The sequence below is a fragment of the Bombina bombina genome, chromosome 5, assembly GCF_027579735.1.
Source record: "Bombina bombina isolate aBomBom1 chromosome 5, aBomBom1.pri, whole genome shotgun sequence".
NCBI lineage: Eukaryota > Metazoa > Chordata > Amphibia > Anura > Bombinatoridae > Bombina > Bombina bombina.
Window position 1 is genome coordinate 1,059,417,175 of NC_069503.1, and position 17,380 is coordinate 1,059,434,554.

The 17,380-nt window shown below is 41.6% G+C and overlaps 1 protein-coding gene across 1 annotated transcript in view; it reads left to right on the plus strand.

Annotated features, from left to right (window-relative positions):
- Window positions 1-17,380, plus strand: part of TBC1D31 (TBC1 domain family member 31) — a 224,618-nt gene that overhangs the window by 145,573 nt on the left and 61,665 nt on the right. Inside the window, exon 7 of the mRNA XM_053715936.1 lies at window positions 14,549-14,641. Within this exon, the coding sequence (XP_053571911.1) occupies window positions 14,549-14,641 (93 nt within the window). The remainder of the gene's footprint in view (window positions 1-14,548; window positions 14,642-17,380) is intronic.

A 17,380-nucleotide genomic window follows, 5' to 3' on the forward strand; every position in this document is an offset into this window, starting at 1 on the left:
GTGTGCCGTTCTCTCCCCCTCCTGCTTTCAAAAAGATGTTTCCCATAGATGCCGCCATGCGGGACTCGTGGCAGACGGTCCCTAAGGTGGAGGGAGCAGTCTCTACCCTAGCTAAGCGTACAACTATCCCCGTCAAGGACAGTTGTGCTTTCCTAGATCCTATGGATAAAAAATTGGAGGGTCTCCTTAAAGGGACAGTCAACCATAGAATTGTTATTGTTTTAAAAGATAGATAATCCCTTTATTACTCATTCCTTAGTTTTGCATAACCAACACAGTTATATTAATGTACTTTTTACCTTTGTGATTACCTTGTATCTAGGAACCTTCTTCCAGCCCCCTGATCACATGACTGTGACTGTTTATTATCTATTGTCTTAAATTTAGCATTGTATTGTGCTAGATCTTAAATAACTTTCTGTGCCTGAACACAGTGTTATCTATATGGCCCACGTGTACTTTCTGTCTCTTTGTGTTGAAAAGAGATTTAAAAAGAATGTGATAAGAGGCAGCCCTCAAAGGCTTAGAAATTAGCATATGAGCCTACCTATGTTTAATTTAAACTAAGAATACCAAGATAAAAAATCAAATTTGATGATACAAGTAAATTGGAAAGTCAATTAAAATTAAAAGTCCTATCTGAATAATGAAAGTTTAATTTATACTTGACTGTCCCTTTAAGAAAATTTTTATACATCAAGGTTTTATTCTCCAGCCTCTTGCATGCATAGCCCCAGTTACTGCTACAGCGGCTTTTTGGTTCGAGTCTCTTGAGGAGGCTCTGCAGGTAGAGACCCCGTTAGACGATATTCTAGACAGGATTAAAGCTCTTAAGTTAGCTAATTCCTTTATTTCTGATGCAGTTTTTCAGTTAACCAAACTAACGGCTAAGAATTCAGGTTTTGCCATTTTGGCGCGTAGGGCGCTATGGCTTATGTCCTGGTAAGCAGATGTTACTTCAAAGTCTAAACTTCTTAACATCCCCTTCAAGGGACAGACACTATTCGGGCCTGGTATGAAGGAGATCATTTCTGATATTACTGGAGGAAAAGGTCACGCCCTTCCTCAGGATAGGTCCAATAAGTTAAGGACCAAACAGAATAATGTTCGAAACTTCAAGAGTGGCGCAGCTTCAACTTCCTCTAATGCAAAACAAGAGGGAAATTTCGCCCAGTCCAAACCAGTCTGGAGACCTAACCAGGCTTGGAACAAGGGGAAGCAGGCCAAGAAACCTGCGGCTGCCTCTAAGACAGCATGAAGGAGTAGCCCCCGATCCGGGACCGGATCTAGTGGGGGGCAGACTTTCTCTCTTTGCCCAGGCTTGGGCAAGAGACGTCCAGGGATATCTTCTGGAATTCAAAGGGTCATCTCCAAAGGGGAGATTTCATCTCTCACAACTATCTGTAAACCAGATAAAAAGAGAGGCATTCTTACGTTGCGTTCAAGACCTACTGGTTATGGGAGTGATCCACCCAGTTCCAAGAGAAGAACAGGGGCTGGGTTTCTATTCAAACCTGTTTATAGTTCCCAAAAAAGAGGGAACTTTCAGACCTATCTTGGATCTCAAGATCCTTAACAAATTTCTCAGGGTCCCATCCGAACCATCCTCCCTATGATCCAGGAGGGTCAATATATGACTACAGTGGACTTAAAGGATGCTTATCTCCACATTCCGATTCACAGAGATCATCATCAGTTCCTCAGGTTCGCCTTCCTAGACAGGCATTACCAGTTTGTGGCTCTTCCCTTCGGGTTAGCCACGGCACCAAGAATCTTTACGAAGGTTCTAGGGTCCCTTCTGGCGGTTCTAAGGCCACGGGGCATAGCGGTAGCCCCTTACCTAGACGACATTCTGATTCAGGCGTCGACTCTTCAAATTGCCAAGTCCCATACGGACATTGTTCTGGCCTTTCTGAGGTCTCATGGGTGGAAAGTGAACATAGAAAAGAGTTCTCTCTCTCCTCTCACGAGAGTTTCCTTCCATAGATTCAGTAGAAATTAAAAATTTTCTGACAGAAGTCAGGATATCAAAGCTAACCTCTTGCCGTGCTCTTCATTCCACTTCTCGGCCGTCAGTGGCTCAGTGTATGGAAATGATCGGCCTAATGGTAGCGGCAATGGACATAGTTCCGTTTGCCCGCCTACATCTCAGACCACTGCAACTTTGCATGCTCAACCAGTGGAATGGGGACTACACAGATTTGTTTCCTCTGTTAGATCTGGATCAAGAGACCAGGGATTCTCTTCTCTGGTGGTTATCTCGAGTCCATCTGTCCTGGGGAATGAGTTTCCGCAGGCCAGAGTGGACTATAGTGACGACAGATGCCAGCCTTCTGGGCTGGGGCGAAGTCTGGAACTCCCTGAAGGCTCAGGGTTCGTGGACTCGGGAGGAAGCCCTCCTTCCGATAAACATTCTGCAACTATGAGCGATATTCAATGCTCTTCAGGCTTGGCCTCAACTAGCTGCGGCCAAGTTCATCAGATTTCAGTCGGACAATATCACGACTGTAGCCTATATCAACCATCAGGGGGGAACAAGGAGTCCCCTGGCCATGATGGAGGTTTCCAAGATAATTCTATGGGCAGAGATTCACTCTTGCCATCTCTCAGCTATCCATATCCCAGGAGTAGAGAACTGGGAGGCGGATTTTCTAAGTCGGCAGACTTTTCATCCGGGGGAGTGGGAGCTCCATCCGGAGTTATTTGCCCAGCTGATTCATCTATGGGGCAAACCAGAACTGGATCTGATGGCGTCTCATCAGAACGCCAAGCTTCCTTGTTACGGGTCCAGGTCAAGGGATCCCCAGGCAACGCTGATAGATGCTCTAGCAGTGCCCTGGTCCTTCAGCCTGGCTTATGTGTTTCCACCATTTCCTCTCCTCCCTCGTCTGATTGTCAAGATCAAGCAGGAGAGAGCTTCAGTGATTTTGATAGCACCTGCGTAGCCACGCAGGACTTGGTATGCAGATCTGGTGGACATGTCATCCTTCCCACCATGGACTCTGCCGATGAGGCAGGACCTTCTACTCCAAGGTGCATTCAAACATCCAAATCTAGTTTCTCTGCGTCTGACTGCTTGGAGATTGAACGCTTGATTTTATCAAAGCGTGGTTTTTCCGAGTCGGTCATTGATACCTTGATTCAGGCTCGAAAGCCTGTCACCAGGAAAATCTATCATAAGATATGGTGTAAATATCTTCATTGGTGTGAATCCAAGGGTTACTCGTGGAGTAAGGTCAGGATTCCTAGGATACTATCTTTTCTCCAAGATGGATTGGAAAAGGGATTATCGGCTAGTTCCTTAAAGGGACAGATTTCTGCTTTGTCTATTCTTTTACACAAGCGCCTGGCTGATGTTCCAGACGTTCAGGCGTTTTGTCAGGCTTTGGTTAGAATCAGGCCTGTGTTTAAACCTATTGCTCCGCCATGGAGTTTAAATTTAGTCCTTAAGGTTCTTCAAGGGGTTCCGTTTGAACCCTTGCATTCCATAGATATCAAGCTGTTATCTTGGAAAGTTCTGTTTTTAGTAGCTATCTCTTCGGCTCGAAGAGTTTCAGAGTTATCTGCCTTGCAGTGTGATTCCCCTTATCTGATCTTCCATGCAGATAAGGTAGTTTTGCGTACCAAACCTGGGTTTCTTCCTAAGGTAGTATCTAATAGGAATATCAATCAGGAAATTGTTGTTCCGTCACTGTGTCCTAATCCTTCTTCAAGGAAGGAACGTCTGTTACACAATCTTGACGTGGTTCGTGCTTTAAAGTTTTATTTGCAAGCTACTAATGAGTTTCGTCAAACATCTGCATTGTTTGTTGTCTACTCTGGAAAGAGGAGAAGCCAAAAGGCTTCGGCAACTTCTCTTTCTTTTTGGCTAAGAAGCAAAATCCGTTTGGCTTATGAGACTGCTGGCCAGCAGCCTCCTGAAAGAATTACAGCTCATTCTACTAGAGCAGTAGCTTCCACATGGGCTTTTAAAAATGAGGCCTCTGTTGAACAGATTTGTAAGGCGGCAACTTGGTCTTTGCTTCATACTTTTTACAAATTTTACAAATTTGATACTTTTGCTTCTTCGGAGGCTATTTTTGGGAGAAAGGTCTTACAGGCAGTGGTGCCTTCCGTTTAAGTACCTGCCTTGTCCCTCCCTTCATCCGTGTCCTAAAGCTTTGGTATTGGTATCCCACAAGTAATGGATGAACCCGTGGACTGGATGCACCTTATAAGAGAAAACAAAATGTATGCTTACCTGATAAATTTCTTTCTCTTGTGGTGTATCCAGTCCACGGGCCGCCCTGTCACTTTAAGGCAGGTGTTTTTTATTTTTAAACTACAGTCACCACTGCACCCTATAGTTTCTCCTTTTTTCTTGCTTGTCTTCGGTCGAATGACTGGGGGTGGCAGTTAGGGGAGGAGCTATATAGACAGCTCTGCTGTGGGTGTCCTCTTGCAACTTCCTGTTGGGAAGGAGAATATCCCGCAAGTAATGGATGAACCCGTGGACTGGATACACCACAAGAGAAAGAAATTTATCAGGTAAGCATAAATTTTGTTTTTTGATTCAGACAGAGCGTACAATTTAAAAAAAAAAGTTTTTTTTATATTATCAAGTTTGCTTTGTTCCTATATTCTTCTTTGTTGAAGAAATGCCTAGGTAGATTTCAGGAGCACTACATAGCAGGAATTAGTGCTGCCTTGATCTTGCATATGGATAACATAGTTGCAAAACTGCTGCCATATAGTGTTCTAGACACATGCACACTCTTGAGCTTACAAAAAAAGATACCAAGACAACAAAACAAATTTTATAATAGAAGTAAATTAGAAAATTACTCTGGATTCCGAGAAGCAAATTTATATATATTTGTGTGTACGTATATATATATATATATATATATATATATATATATATATATATATATATATATATATATATAATTTCAACAACACCCCATGATTGTACAGGTTACCCGCAAGTGAACGCCTAAGGGGGGTGTTAAAATTATTAATATATGTTTGTTGGAATCCAGATTGACAGCCCTAGACCTTTTCCAAGTCTTCAAGAAGCACTTGGGGGGGGACCAGGCAGTGAAGCTGGTATGTTTTATTTCTGGAAGGTTTCCTTTAGCTGTGTGTGCCTAAAGACACCAAATATTGTAATTGCTCCAAAATAAAATGAAAGTATAAGCAAGTTCTATTTATTTATTGGCACTGCCATCTGACCCTGTCTTCTCCAATGATTAAAATGGTGCTCGTCAGCAAGAAGATAATAAATATTTAAGTGTGTGTGGCTGCAATTCACTACTGGATCCTAGCTGCTGATTGGTGGATGCACATATATGCCATTTGCTCATCCAATGTGATACCACGAGAATGGAGCAAATTTGATAACAGAAGTCAATTGGAACGTTGATCAAAATTGTCTGCTCTATCTGAATCATGTAATAAAAATGTTAAATTCTTTAAAGTCAGTGTGTAGGCTTCAGACCGGTAAAGGGCTATTTCAAGGGAGCGGCTTGGGACGTCATTTTGGAAAGAGGTTTTCTTGTTTTTTCCCACAAGTTGTCTTAACCTTAAAGGGACACTGAACCCAATTTCTCCAACATTGGTGTGTCCGGTCCACGGCGTCATCCATTACTTGTGGGAAATGTTCTCCCCCACAGGGAAAGGCATGGAGAGCACACAGCAAGAGCTGTCCATATAGCTCCCCCTCTGGCTCCGCCCCTCAGTCATTCTCCTTGCCGCTCTGAACAAGTAGCATCTACCACGGGGATGGCGAGGAGTTTGTGGTGTTAGTTGTAGTTTTTTATTCTTCTATCAAGAGTTTGTTATTTTAAAATAGTGCTGGCTTGTACTATTTACTCTATAACAGAAAAGTGATGAAGATTTCTGTTTAAGAGGGCTATGATTTTAGCACAAGTAACTAAAATCCATTACTGTTACCACGCAGGACTGTTGAAACAAGAGAACTTCAGTTGGGGGTAACAGTTTGCAGACTCATCTGCTTCAGGTATGACTAGTCTCCTTCTAACAACACAGGCTAATGCTAGATGACAGTCATTTTTCCCCTCAGGGGAAACGGTAAGCCATTTTTCTTTCACCTCAGCAAAAAAGATAACAGGCTTCCCCTTTTTGTTTTTTATGCTGGTAGACACTGTTAGGGGCTAAATAGATTGGTTTTTATTACAATATTATACCATTTGAAATATTTTATAAGCTCACATACACTTGGGAACGTTTTTTATTGATCTGGCTTGTTTTAGACACCTAAATCTAGTCAGGAAGGCCCCTTCACTCTAGTGTGCTGAGGGAGGAAGCCTCATTTTGGCACTTCAGCTGTGCAGTTGAATTTCAAGGCAGTGCATGCAGATTCATGTGAGAGGGTCCTGTGGTTCAGAAAGTGACTCCAAAAGGCTTTTTTCTGTGAATGGTGACCCCTAAGGAAGGTAAAAAGCTGCAGCAAGGCTGTAGCTGGGATTGTGGTGTGTAAAAACGGTTAAATCCAACAATTAGCTCCGGTTTGCTTGTTTCAAGAGCTAGAGTCTCCATATTTGCTGTGCAATACTTTCTAAGCATTAAGACACTGGGGTCCAAATTTCAGAAAAATCGGATATTGCCTTCATAGTTTTTTGAACATTCAGAAATAAATGTCATTATTTAAAGAGACAGTAACGTTTTTGTTTAAAATCGTTTTTATTGCATTGTTTGCCTGCCTAAATCTGTTTAACATGTGTGTTCCATCAGATAACCTATGTTCTGTGTGTATAGAGACAAATGTGGTTCCCCCTTTGAGTGTTTGTGATAATTGCGCCATAGCGTCCAAACAAAATCAGGACAGCTCTGTTATTTTTCATAATGTTGCCCAAGATGATTTATCTAATGAAGGCAGTGGGGATAGCTCTACATCATCTCCTTCTGTGTCTACACCAGCTTTGCCCGCGCAGGCGACACCTAGCGCGACAGTGCTTATTTCTATGCAACAATTATCAGCAGTAGTGGATAATTCTATAGCAAATCTTTTATCCAAACTGCCAGTTTTTCAGAGAAAGCGTGATTGTTCAGTTTTAAATACAGATAAAAAGGATGAACAATCAGACGCTGACGATGCCTTATCTATTTTACCCTCACATCAATCGGAATTGGCTGTGAGGGAAGGGCTGTCTGAGGGTGAAATTTCAGACTCAGGAAAAATTTCTCAACAGGCAGAACCTGATCTAGTGGCATTTAAGTTTAAGCTAGAACATCTCCGCGCTTTGCTTAAGGAAGTATTAGCTACTCTGGATGACTGTGATTCCATGGTAGTACCAGAGAAGTTGTGCAAATTGGACAAATTTTTAGAGGTCCCAGTGCACGACAACGCTTTTCCAATACCTAAGAGGGTAGCGAACATAGTGGAAAAGGAGTGGGAGAAGCCAGGTGTACCCTTTGCCCCACCTCCTATATTTAAGAAAATGTTTCCCATAGTAGACCCTAGAAGGGACGCATGGCAAACGGTCCCGAAGGTTGAGGGAGCTGTTTCAACACTAGCGAAGCGCACAACTATTCCTATAGAGGACAGCTGCGCTTTCAAAGATCCTATGGATAAAAAATTGGAAGGATTGCTTAAAAAGATTTTTGTTCAGCAAGGGTTCATCCTTCAACCAGCTACGTGTGTTATTACTGTCACTTCAGCGGCGTCCTTTTGGTTCGAAGAACTAGAAAGGTCGCTCCAGAAAGAGACTTCCTATTAAGAAGTCATGGACAGAATTCACGCATTAAAGTTAGCTAATTCCTTTATATTGGATGCCGCCTTTCAAATAACGAAATTGGCGGCGAAAAACTCAGGTTTTGCTATAGTAGCGCGGAGGGCGCTTTGGCTAAAATCCTGGTCGGCAGACATGTCGTCCAAGACTAAGTTACTGAATATTCCTTTCAAGGGTAAGACCCTTTTTGGGCCGGAATTGAAGGAAATTATTTCAGACATCACTGGGGGTAAGGGCCATGCCCTCCCACAGGGATAGGCCTTTTAAGGCTAAGAATAAGTCTAATTTTCGTTCCTTTCGCAATTTCAGGAACGGACCGGCTAATAACTCCACTGCCGCTAGACAAGAAGGTAACGCGGCCCAGCCCAAACCCGCTTGGAAGCCCATGCAAGGCTGGAACAAGGGTAAACAAACCAAGAAACCTGCTGCTGCTACCAAGACAGCATGAAGGGGTAGCCCCCGATCCGGGACCGGATCTGGTAGGGGGCAGACTATCTCTCTTCGCTCAGGCTTGGGCAAGAGATGTTCTGGATCCCTGGGCACTAGAGATAGTTTCCAAGGGATACCTGTTAGAATTCAAGGGACTTCCTCCAAAGGGAAGGTTCCACCTGTCTCGCTTATCTTCAGACCAGATAAAGAAACAGGCATTCTTGCATTGTGTAAGAGACCTATCAAAGATGGGAGTGATAAACCCAGTCCCCTCCGGGGAACAAGGTCTAGGGTTTTACTCAAACCTGTTTGTGGTTCCCAAAAAAGAGGGAACTTCCCGTTTCCAATCTAATATTCCACAATTCCCGAATTGCCACGATTAGCATTACCTACCATTTGCCTTTAGCTCTATTTGTTTCACTCTGAGAATCTTTTCCCTACGAGTTATGTCTTCAACAAGTACTAAGTTCCAGGTCCCATAAGTGGACCTATTTTACTTTGTTGACACATGTTTCTCCTGTTATTAAAATATATAAAATGGGGTTTTATTAGGGTCACTACAATGCTCCTCTTATTGTCTATTATATTTATGTCCGAATGATGGAATAATGTCATGCTTTTGTTTCTGTTTGAGATATTGCCCTATCTACTATGTTTGTACTTAGTCTCTTTATTACCCCAATAAAAATATTTGTCAAAAAAAAAAAAAAAGAGGGAACTTTCAGGCCAATTCTGGATTTAAAGATATTAAACAAGTTCCTCAGAGTTCCATCCTTCAAGATGGAAACCATTCGGACAATCTTACCAACAATCCAGCAGGGTCAATTTTTGACTACCGTGGATCTGAAGGATGCGTATCTGTATATCCCAATCCACAAATCTCATCATCAGTTCCTGAGGTTCGCCTTTCTGGACAAACATTACCAGTTTGTGGCTCTTCCATTCGGTTTAGCCACCGCTCCCAGAATTTTCACAAAGGTGCTAGGGTCCCTTCTAGCGGTCCTAAGACCGAGGGGCATCGCTGTAGCACCTTATCTAGACGACATCCTAATCCAAGCGTCGTCTCTTTCCAAAGCGAGGGCTCATACAGACATTGTGTTGGCTTTTCTCAGATCTCACGGGTGGAAAGTGAACATAGAAAAAAGTTCACTGTCACCGTCCACAAGGGTTCCTTTTCTGGGAACAATAATAGATTCTGTGGAAATGAAGATCTTTCTCACAGACGTCAGAAAGACAAAGCTTCTAAAAGCTTGTCGATTTCTTCACTCTATTCCTCAACCCTCCATAGCTCAATGCATGGAAGTAATAGGACTAATGGTCGCAGCAATGGATGCGGTTCCTTTTGCTCGAATTCATCTAAGACCATTACAGCTGTGCATGCTCAATCAGTGGAATGGGGACTATACAGACTTGTCTCCCCAAATTCAAGTAGACCAGGTAACCAGGGACTCACTTCTCTGGTGGTTGACCCAGGATCACCTGTCTCAGGGAATGAGTTTCCGCAGACCGGAGTGGGTCATCGTCACAACCGACGCCAGCCTCTTGGGGGTGGGGCGCGGTCTGGGACTCTCTGAAAGCTCAGGGCCTATGGTCGCGGGAAGAGTCGCTTCTCCCGATAAACATTTTGGAACTAAGAGCTATATTCAATGCGCTCCTGGCTTGGCCTCAGCTAGCGGAAGCCAGGTTCATAAGATTTCAGTCGGACAACATAACGACTGTTGCGTACATCAATCATCAGGGGGGAACAAAGAGTTCCCTAGCGATGAAGGAAGTAACCAAGATAATCCAATGGGCAGAGAATCACTCCTGCCATCTATCTGCTATTCACATCCCAGGAGTAGACAACTGGGAGGCGGACTATTTGAGTCGTCAGACTTTCCATCCGGGGGAGTGGGAACTCCATCCGGAGGTCTTTGCTCAGTTAACCCAATTATGGGGCATTCCAGACATGGATCTAATGGCGTCCCGTCAGAACTTCAAGATTCCTTGCTACGGGTCCAGATCCAGGGATCCCAAGGCGACTCTAGTGGATGCATTAGTGGCGCCTTGGTCGTTCAACCTAGCATATGTGTTTCCACCGTTTCCTCTCCTCCCCAGGCTCATAGCCAGGATCAAACAGGAGAAGGCCTCTGTGATTCTGATAGCTCCTGCGTGGCCACGCAGGACTTGTTATGCAGACCTGGTGAATATGTCATCGGCTCCACCATGGAAGCTGCCTTTGATACAGGACCTTCTAGTACAAGGTCCATTCGAACATCCCAATCTAGTTTCTCTGCAGCTGACTGCTTGGAAATTGAACGCTTGATTTTATCCAAGCGTGGGTTTTCAAATTCTGTGATTGATACTCTGGTCCAAGTCAGAAAACCTGTGACTAGAAGGATTTACCATAAAATATGCAAAAAATATATCTGTTGGTGTGAATCCAAAGGATTCTCCTGGAGTAAGATTAAAATTCCAAAGATTCTCTCCTTTCTCCAAGAAGGTTTGGATAAAGGATTGTCAGCTAGTTCTCTAAAAGGACAGATTTCTGCATTATCCGTCTTGTTGCACAAACGACTGGCAGCTTTGCCAGATGTACAAGCTTTTGTTCAGGCTTTGGTTAGAATCAAGCCTGTTTACAGACCCATGACTCCTCCTTGGAGTCTAAATTTAGTTCTTTCAGTTCTTCAAGGGGTTCCGTTTGAACCTTTACATTCCATAGATATTAAGTTACTATCTTGGAAAGTTCTGTTTTTGGTTGCTATTTCTTCTGCTAGAAGAGTTTCTGAATTATCTGCTTTGCAGTGTGATCCACCCTATCTGGTGTTCCATTCAGATAAGGTTGTTTTGCGTACTAAGCCTGGTTTTCTTCCAAAAGTTGTTTCCAACGAGAACATCAACCAGGAAATAGTTGTTCCTTCTTTTTGTCCGAATCCAGTTTCAAAGAAGGAACGTTTATTACACAATTTAGATGTTGTTCGTGCTTTAAAGTTCTATTTAGAAGCAACAAAAGATTTTAGACAAACCTCATCCTTGTTTGTCGTTTACTCTGGTAAGAGGAGAGGTCAAAAAGCTACTGCTACCTCTCTCTCTTTCTGGCTGAAAAGCATTATCCGCTTGGCTTATGAGACTGCCGGACGGCAGCCTCCTGACCGTATCACAGCTCACTCTACTAGGGCTGTGGCTTCCACATGGGCCTATAAGAACGAGGCTTCTGTTGACCAGATATGTAAGGCAGCGACTTGGTCTTCTCTGCACACTTTTGCCAAATTCTACAAATTTGATATTTTTGCTTCTTCGGAGGCTGTTTTTGGGAGAAAGGTTTTTCAAGCCGTGGTGCCTTCTGTTTCGGTAACCTGATTTGCTCCCTCCCTTCATCCGTGTCCTAAAGCTTTGGTATTGGTTCCCACAAGTAATGGATGACGCCGTGGACCGGACACACCAATGTTGGAGAAAACAGAATTTATGCTTACCTGATAAATTACTTTCTCCAACGGTGTGTCCGGTCCACGGCCCGCCCTGGTTTTTTTAATCAGGTTGAAATTTTTTTCTTTATACACTACAGTCACCACGGCACCCTATAGTTTCTCCTTTTTCTACTAACCGTCGGTCGAATGACTGGGGGGCGGAGCCAGAGGGGGAGCTATATGGACAGCTCTTGCTGTGTGCTCTCCTTGCCTTTCCCTGTGGGGGAGAACATTTCCCACAAGTAATGGATGACGCCGTGGACCGGACACACCGTTGGAGAAAGTAATTTATCAGGTAAGCATAAATTCTGGGTTTTTTTCTTTCGTGATTCAGATAGCGCATGCAATTGTAAGAAACTTTTTATTTTACTCCTATTATCAATTTTCCTTCATTTTCTTGGTATCTTTATTTGAAAAGCAAGAATGTAAGTTTAGAAACTGGCCCATTTTTGGTGAACAACCTGGGTTGTTCTTGCTGATTGGTGGATAAATTCACCCATCAATTAACACATGCTGTCCAGAGTCTGAACCAAAAATTGTCTGGCTCCTTAGCTTAGATGTCTTCTTTTTCAAATAAAGATAGCAAGAGAACGAAGAAAAATTGATAATGGGAGTAAATTAGGAAGTTGCTTAAAATTGCATGCTCTATCTGAATCATGAAAGAAAAAAATGGGTTCAGTGTCCCTTTAAATATAGCACTTGTCTCATTTCCTGTCATTAAGAGATAAGGGAAGTCACCTAGATATCCATAACATGTAGATAAGAATTTTTTTTCTTAAAACTGAGGGATTTCAAACCTATAAAAATATATTCTATAAAAATAAGTGAATGGTGATTTAGTGTAGACCTGGGCACTTCTGGTGTGCTCTAAATGCTAAACCTCTATTATCACAACTTATCACTGTAAAGGGGCAAGAAATCCCTATCTAAAACCGGAGGGCCCAGTTTTTCCACAGATGTTCAAAACACTGGTAATCATTGTAGCAGTCAGATACCTGATATGTATGTGGGGCAGTTTACCTCCCTAAACACAAGATGCAGCTTTTGCAAGAAGAGATCACCCTCTTTCAAATGAGTTGTGTTCCTCCAAATGTAAAGGATATCACATCAAAAAAGAATTTACAGCAGTTCTATTTTGGTTGAGTCAGGCTACTCATAAGAAGCAAATGTTGCTCTTCCCCTAACCACAATAATCCCACCAAGTTGGCTCAAGCATGCACTTGTCTTGAGCACGATGTGGCACCAATGTTATACATACAATCTCCAAGATGTGCATGCTACTGCGACTACCTCAGTATGCTCCCATGACTTCTTTCTCTCTATCACAGATTCAGACAGCTGCACTTGTGTGACTAGATATTTTTATTCCTGTTCATTTCTGGCATTCTACGTTTTGCATCATTGTATTGTAAGACTTATTTATTGGGAATGACATTTGATACCTAACCTGGACCTATAAAGTGTTTATAAACTTTATTATAAAAAAATGAGTTTATACTGTAGTTTACGGTGTGTGATTTAAAAAAAAAAAAAAAAACTATATAAAAGTTAACCATTTGTTTGCACTCTGAGTGGTGAGCCTTGGCATTGGGGTTTGAGGGGTTATGCATTTCCGATTTATTAAAGGTATCTCCCAAAACGTACGGTCTTCTAGAAAATTAATTTGTATGTGATGGAAACAGAAAGAAACATGACTTTATATTGAATAGAAAGAGCTTTAAAAATTTGTTTAGTCAGGGGTGCAACTCAATTGTGAAAGGATTAAAGCACAATTCACTATTGTTTTGTGATTTATTTTGTGTTTTCTATCTAGATATAAACTGGCAATCTATAGCTTAAGGTACCTCCCTGCTAACTATATTAGATGTTACATTCATACATTGTAAACAGCAAAGCTGATTAATATTAAAGGGACAGTCAACACCAGAATTTTTGTTGTTTAAAAAGAAAGATAATCCCTTTATTACCCATTCCCCAGTTTTGCATAACCAACACAGTTATAATAATACACGTGTTACCTCTGTAATTATCTTGTATCTAAGCTTCTGCTGACTGCCCCCTTATTTCAGTTTTTTTGAGAGACATGCAGTTTAGCCAATCAGTGCTCACTCCTAGGTCACTTTACGTGCATGAGCTCAATGTTATCTATATGAAACATGTGAACTAATGCCCTCTAGTGGTCAAAATGTATTCAGATTAGAGGCAGTCTTCAAGGTCTAAGAAATTAGCATATGAACCTCCTAGGTTTATCTTTCAACTAAGAATACCAAGAGAACAAAGCAAAATTGGTGATAAAAGTAAATTGGGAAGTTGTTTATAATTGCATGCTCTATTTAAATCATGAAAAAACATTTTTGGACTTGACTGTCCCTTTAAGGCAGATGGGTTCGATGTGACATATTGTTTTGTTAATGGGAAATTTGTGTGCAGTTTCCTAAATATCTGTAGATACAGGAGCTTTCTAGTACTAGAAGCTTTGTGACTCCTTTGTGAAAGAGTTTTGTTTTAAATATAGAACAAACCTGTTCAAAAAAGATAAGGTATGTTATTAACTGTTGCAACCTCTTTATTATGTATTTGCAGAGAAATAAATTAGGTTGTTTTTTTTTTTTTAAACTTATTTTGTTCTTGGTATCATTTGTTGAAAAGGATACCTAGGTAGGCTCATGAGCTGCTGATTGATGGATGCACATATATGCCTCCTGTCATTGGCTCATGTTATGTGTTCAGCTAGCTCCCAGTAGTGCATTGCTGCTACTTCAACAAAAGATACCAATAGAATGAAGCAAATTAGATAATAGAAGTAAATTGGAAAGTTATTTAAAAGTATATGCTCTCTCTAAATCATGAAAGAAAACATTGGTTTTCATGTCGCTTTACATCTATGGACTATAAATGTTCACACAGTATTTGCGTATTGTAACGTTTTTTTCCTTCCAGATATGCATGCGAGAGCGAGAAACCGCTACAGTAATACAAGACGTGGAAGTAAGAGAAATGGAACTTGAAGCACAAAGACGTTTTTTTGAACAGGTAAAAACATATTGTATGAGTACCAGTTGTTAGGATCTTGTATTAAATGTAATTTCTGTATAAGAGGATTATATGCTTTACATTGGTGAGAAACAATATCCACTTTGAACTAAGAGTCTGAGTTGTGTTGCAACTCATAATCTTTATTATATATTTTTCTAAAGCGCCACCAAATTCCATACTATGTAGTACACGAGTAAGGTGCAGAATGGCACTAATTTATGGTAAAAGATACAGATACATAAAGCAATGGGAACAGAACAAATGAATACTGGAGGAGGAAGACTTACATCTGATCACTATAAGGGTGCTGTGGTCTTAAAGGACATCTGGCTTCTGATTTTGTCCCTCTTGCATGTTTTTCTCCTGTTAAGTGTAGTCAGTCCACGGGTCATCCATTACTTATGGGATTATAACTCCTCCCTAACAGGAAGTGCAAGAGGATCACCCAAGCAGAGCTGCTATATAGCTCCTCACCTCTACGTCATATCCAGTCATTCTCTTGCACCTAACTAAAGATAGGACGTGTGAGAGGACTGTGGTGTGTTAAACTTAGTTTTTATTTCTTCAATCAAAAGTTTGTTATTTTAAACGGCACCGGAGTGTGTTGTTTGTTCTCAGGCAGCATTAGAAGAAGAATCTGCCTGAGTTTTCTATGATCTTAGCGGTCGTAACTAAGATCCACTGGCTGTTCTCTGCCATTCTGAGGAGTGAGGTAACTTCAGAACAGGGGATAGCATGCAGGGCCCACCTGCAAGGAGGTATGTGCAGTAAATAATTTTCTAAGGAATGGAATTGACTGAGAAAATACTGCTAATACCGATGTAATGTAAGTGCAGCCTTAAATGCAGTAGTAGCGACTGGTATCAGGCTGATATGTATGTATGTATACTCTGAGGTATTTCTGGGGAATGGAATTTCACTAAGAAAATACTGTCAATATTAAAGTAATATTTGAGCCTGCACTGCAGTGAAAGCGACTAGCAGCAGGCTTATTAATAACACTTCATAATTTTCAATTTTAAAACGTTTACTGGCATGTTAATCGTTTTTTCTGAGGTACTTGGTGATAAAACTTTATGGGCATGATTTTTACTAAATGGCTGTCGTTTTTTTCTGCATAAAAACAGTTTACTGAGCTTCCCCACTGTTGTAATATGAGTGGGAGGGGCCTATTTTAGCGCTTTATTGCGCAGTAAAAATTTAGTCACAGTCTTCCTATTTCTTCCTCCATGATCCAGGACGTCTCTACAGAGCCCAGGGGTCTCCAAAACTAGTTTTGAGGGAGGTAATCAGTCACAGCAGACCTGTGAACAGTGTGTTTGACTGTGATAAAAACGTTTATTATTTCAACTGTTATCCGTTTTGGGTATTAAGGGGTTAATCATCCTTTTGCTGGTGGGTGCAATCCTCTGCTAACTTTATACATTTTCTGTTAAAATTTGGTTGTTTTAACATATTTGGTTCATTGTTAATTCAACTGTGTCACATTTTTATGTTTCTTAAAGGCGCAGTAGCGTTTTTTATATAGCTTGTAAATTTATTTAAAAGTTTTTTCCAAGCTTGCTAGTGTTATTGCTAGTCTGTTTAAACATGTTTGACACAGATGCATCTGTTTGTTCACTATGTTTAAAGGCCAGTGTGGAGCCCAATAGAAATTTGTGCACTCAATGTATAGATGTTACTTTGAATAAAAGTCAAACTTTATATGTTAAAAAAATATCACCAGACAACGAGGGGAAAGTTATGCCGACTAACTCTCCTCACGTGTCAGTACCTTCACCTCCCGCTCAGGAGGTGCGTGATATTGTGGCGCCAAGTACATCAGGGCGGCCCATACAAATCACTTTGCAAGACATGGCTAATGTTATGACTGAAGTACTATCTAAATTGCCAGAATTAAGAGGTAAACGCGATCACTCTGGGGTAAGAACAGAGTGCGCTGATAATAGTAGAGCCATGTCTGATACTGCGTCACAATTTGCAGAACATGAGGACGGAGAGCTTCATTCTGTGGGTGACAGATCTGATCCAAGTAAACTGGATTCAGAGATTTCAAATTTTAAATTTAAGCTTGAGAACCTCCGTGTATTACTAGGGGAGGTATTAGCGGCTCTGAATGATTGTAACACGGTTGCAATTCCAGAGAAAGTATGTAGGCTGGATAAATATTTTGCGGTACCGGCGTGTACTGACGTTTTTCCTATACCTAAAAGGCTTACAGAAATTGTTAACAAGGAGTGGGATAGACCCGGTGTGCCCTTTTCACCCCCTCCTATATTTAGAAAAATGTTTCCAATAGACGCCACCACACGGGACCTATGGCAGACGGTCCCTAAGGTGGAGGGAGCAGTTTCTACTCTGGCTAAGCGCACCACTATACCGGTGGAGGATAGCTGTGCTTTTTCAGATCCAATGGATAAAAAGTTAGAGGCTTACCTTAAGAAAATGTTTGTTCAGCAAGGTTTTAAATTACAACCCCTTGCATGCATCGCGCCTGTCACTGCTGCGGCGGCATTCTGGTTTGAGTCTCTGGAAGAGACCCTTAGCACAGCTCCATTGGATGAGATTATGAACAAGCTTAAAGCCCTTAAGCTAGCTAATTCATTTATTTCTGATGCCGTAGTACACTTAACCAAACTTACGGCTAAGAACTCCGGATTCGCCATTCAAGCGCGCAGAGCGCTGTGGCTTAAATCCTGGTCAGCTGATGTGACTTCTAAATCTAAATTGCTTAAT